The 2,412-nt window shown below is 39.3% G+C and overlaps 1 protein-coding gene across 1 annotated transcript; it reads left to right on the top strand.

The window, feature by feature from the left end:
- The first annotated feature begins 215 nt into the window (after positions 1 to 215).
- Positions 216 to 680, top strand: LOC147611589 (copper transporter 2-like). The gene has a single exon (XM_086784930.1). It carries the CDS (start codon positions 216 to 218, stop codon positions 678 to 680), a length of 465 nt encoding a protein of 154 aa, XP_086641056.1.
- Positions 681 to 2,412: the final 1,732 nt, after the last annotated feature.

Genomic DNA, 2,412 nt, shown 5'->3' with positions numbered 1-2,412 from the left:
CAAAAGCATACTCGAAAATCTAGATTAGTATTGCAGCATTCTTTGTCGCCTTCTTTCTTTCCCAGCTACCGTCTGTGCTGCACCTATGCTCCCTTCTCTTCTCTTTCTCAGCAGCAAAGTCTCTGGTTCGCGCGCGCGTGTGTGTATGTGTGTGTAGTAGCAGAGGGAGGGAGGGAGAGAGAGAAAGAGAGAGAAAGGGGTACTCTTCTTTGATCATGGCGATGCCTCCTCCGGCTGATGGGATGCCGATGCCGATGCCCACAGGGGATGCCATGGCCATGCCTTCAATGCACAACTATTTCTTCTTTGATTACAAGGTTCAGCTTCTCTTCTCGGAGTGGTCCACCCAAAGCCCCGGAACCTGCACACTAACCATAGCCGCCATCTGCATTCTCTCGCTCTTCCACGAATGGTTTGGAGAGATGAAGAAAAGGCTGGTGCAGCTGGCCGATTCTCCTCCACTTTCGGATCTAGAGGTCGGAAAGAGCCCCAAAATCATGCGTTACGTTGGATCCTTATTGCAAAAGAGAATGGCCCGTGTCTTGCTCATGACTACCGTCCATGTCCTCAGTGCTGCATCTAGCTACTTGCTCATGCTTGCTGTGATGTCCTACAACGTTGGTGTTTTTCTTGGTGTCTTGGCCGGCGTAGCCCTTGGTTTCATCCTCTTCCGAGCTTAAGAGTACATGGTTTGATTCCACTTGATGTACTAAATCATAATCTTTGATAGATCATCTTCATTGTATATGAGTTCGTTCATGGTGTATTAATTGGTAAACATAATACAGACCATGAAACCTTATGAAGCTTGGTGAACAATATTGTATTCCATACCAAAATGGCGGCACCTCTTCAAAACGTCTTTCGAAGATCGACTTAGATAAAAGGACAGCTAGTTACCTCGTTGTTTGATTTTCCTTTTAGGTCTTTATTAACATCATGGATCACTTAAAATGGCTACTTATTTTGTTGAATGTTGAGTTATATTTGTAGATGTACTCTTCCTTTATAAAGGAAAGGTCATGTCCATTACCTATTTTAAATGTTACACACTATTGTGAAAAAAATGCATTGTTTTGTGGCTTTTTAGTACCTTTTCAAAAAATATCATTCTATCAAAGTATACGGGTCTTTGAAGACATTGATTTTTCCATGTGTTTATTGAAAATTTGGAAAAAAGGGCTAAACTTTGCTAATATGCTAATGATGATTCGTAAAATTTATTGAAGCGCTAATTGAAAAAAAAGGGCTAATGATGATGATTCATAAAATTTGTTCAAGCTTTGTACTTTGAGTAATTTTCAAAAGCTCGCTTTAAAAGCCACACAAAAAAATGCCTTTTTGTTCACAAGTTTGATAAGAGACGTGAACTTTTTTGGAAGAGGAAATTTAAAAGTGTAATTAAGCTAGGAAGAACAAAGAAGCACAAAGCATTGTAACACGTGACACACAACCTTGAAGATCAAATTCAGGGAGTGAGGAACTTGAGAGTGTTAAGTCAAGAAGCATTTTAGAGATTGACTCTAGTGATGATAGTGATTCCAACGCTGAGAAGAAGAAGCATGGTATCTCGGACAGTGATTGAAGAAGAAGAAGAAGAAGAAGAAGCATCTCATTTCAGAGGAAGGAACATCACTAGGACAGTGATTGAAGAAGAAGAAGGAACATCAGTGGGAGGAACACAAGAAAGACAAGGGCTTCAGTGAGTCACTGGCTATTACGAGGCAAGTAGAAGCATTAAAGTTATAACATGTTGTCTCTCGTCAATAAGTACATAGAGATTCAACATTCAAAAATAAAAACTTCACTCATGGGCGGTGGACATATTTCTTATATATTAACCACTCCATAAGTTAACATGGTTTCACCTGTCTAATATATTGGAAGGTGCTTTATCATCTTACCTGCTTGAATAGGCACTTATCTTTTGTAAGACGATGCTGTGAACATATATAGTGGCCTTACCTTGAGCTTAATGTCAAATAAGAAAAGAGTGAGGACTTCCTGTACATACTTACTAAAGACTAGTAATAGAGGGTGGAACATTTTTAAGTTTGGATAGTCTAGTGTGAAAACTCATTTTTGACACTAACTATTCCTTGACAATAGAACACTTATGAGCTCTTCACTTCTCTATTCTTGCTTGCATGTAGTATGCTATTAGACCTTGCATCTTACCTGCTCTAATAAGCACTCTGCAGATTTCATGGCTTCATTCTGCCAGCACCTTTCTTAGAAGAATCTCTGGTCGGCCGAGTATAATATAATAAAAATTTAGTAATATCAGTCCAGTTGTGAGGCAAAGGAACATAAGACATTTTCAATGTATGCACCACCTATTATAGAAACTTCGCACTGTAGAAACGATCTTCCTTTTGACTAGATGGGTTATCATCCCTTTATATCTATGTA

This window comes from Cibotium barometz, chromosome 47, assembly GCF_041138505.1.
Source record: "Cibotium barometz isolate CiBa-2024 chromosome 47, ASM4113850v1, whole genome shotgun sequence".
In the NCBI taxonomy this organism is placed as follows: domain Eukaryota; kingdom Viridiplantae; phylum Streptophyta; class Polypodiopsida; order Cyatheales; family Cibotiaceae; genus Cibotium; species Cibotium barometz.
The sequence above is the reverse complement of the archived record's forward strand: the minus strand, read 5'-3'. Positions and strand labels throughout refer to the sequence as shown.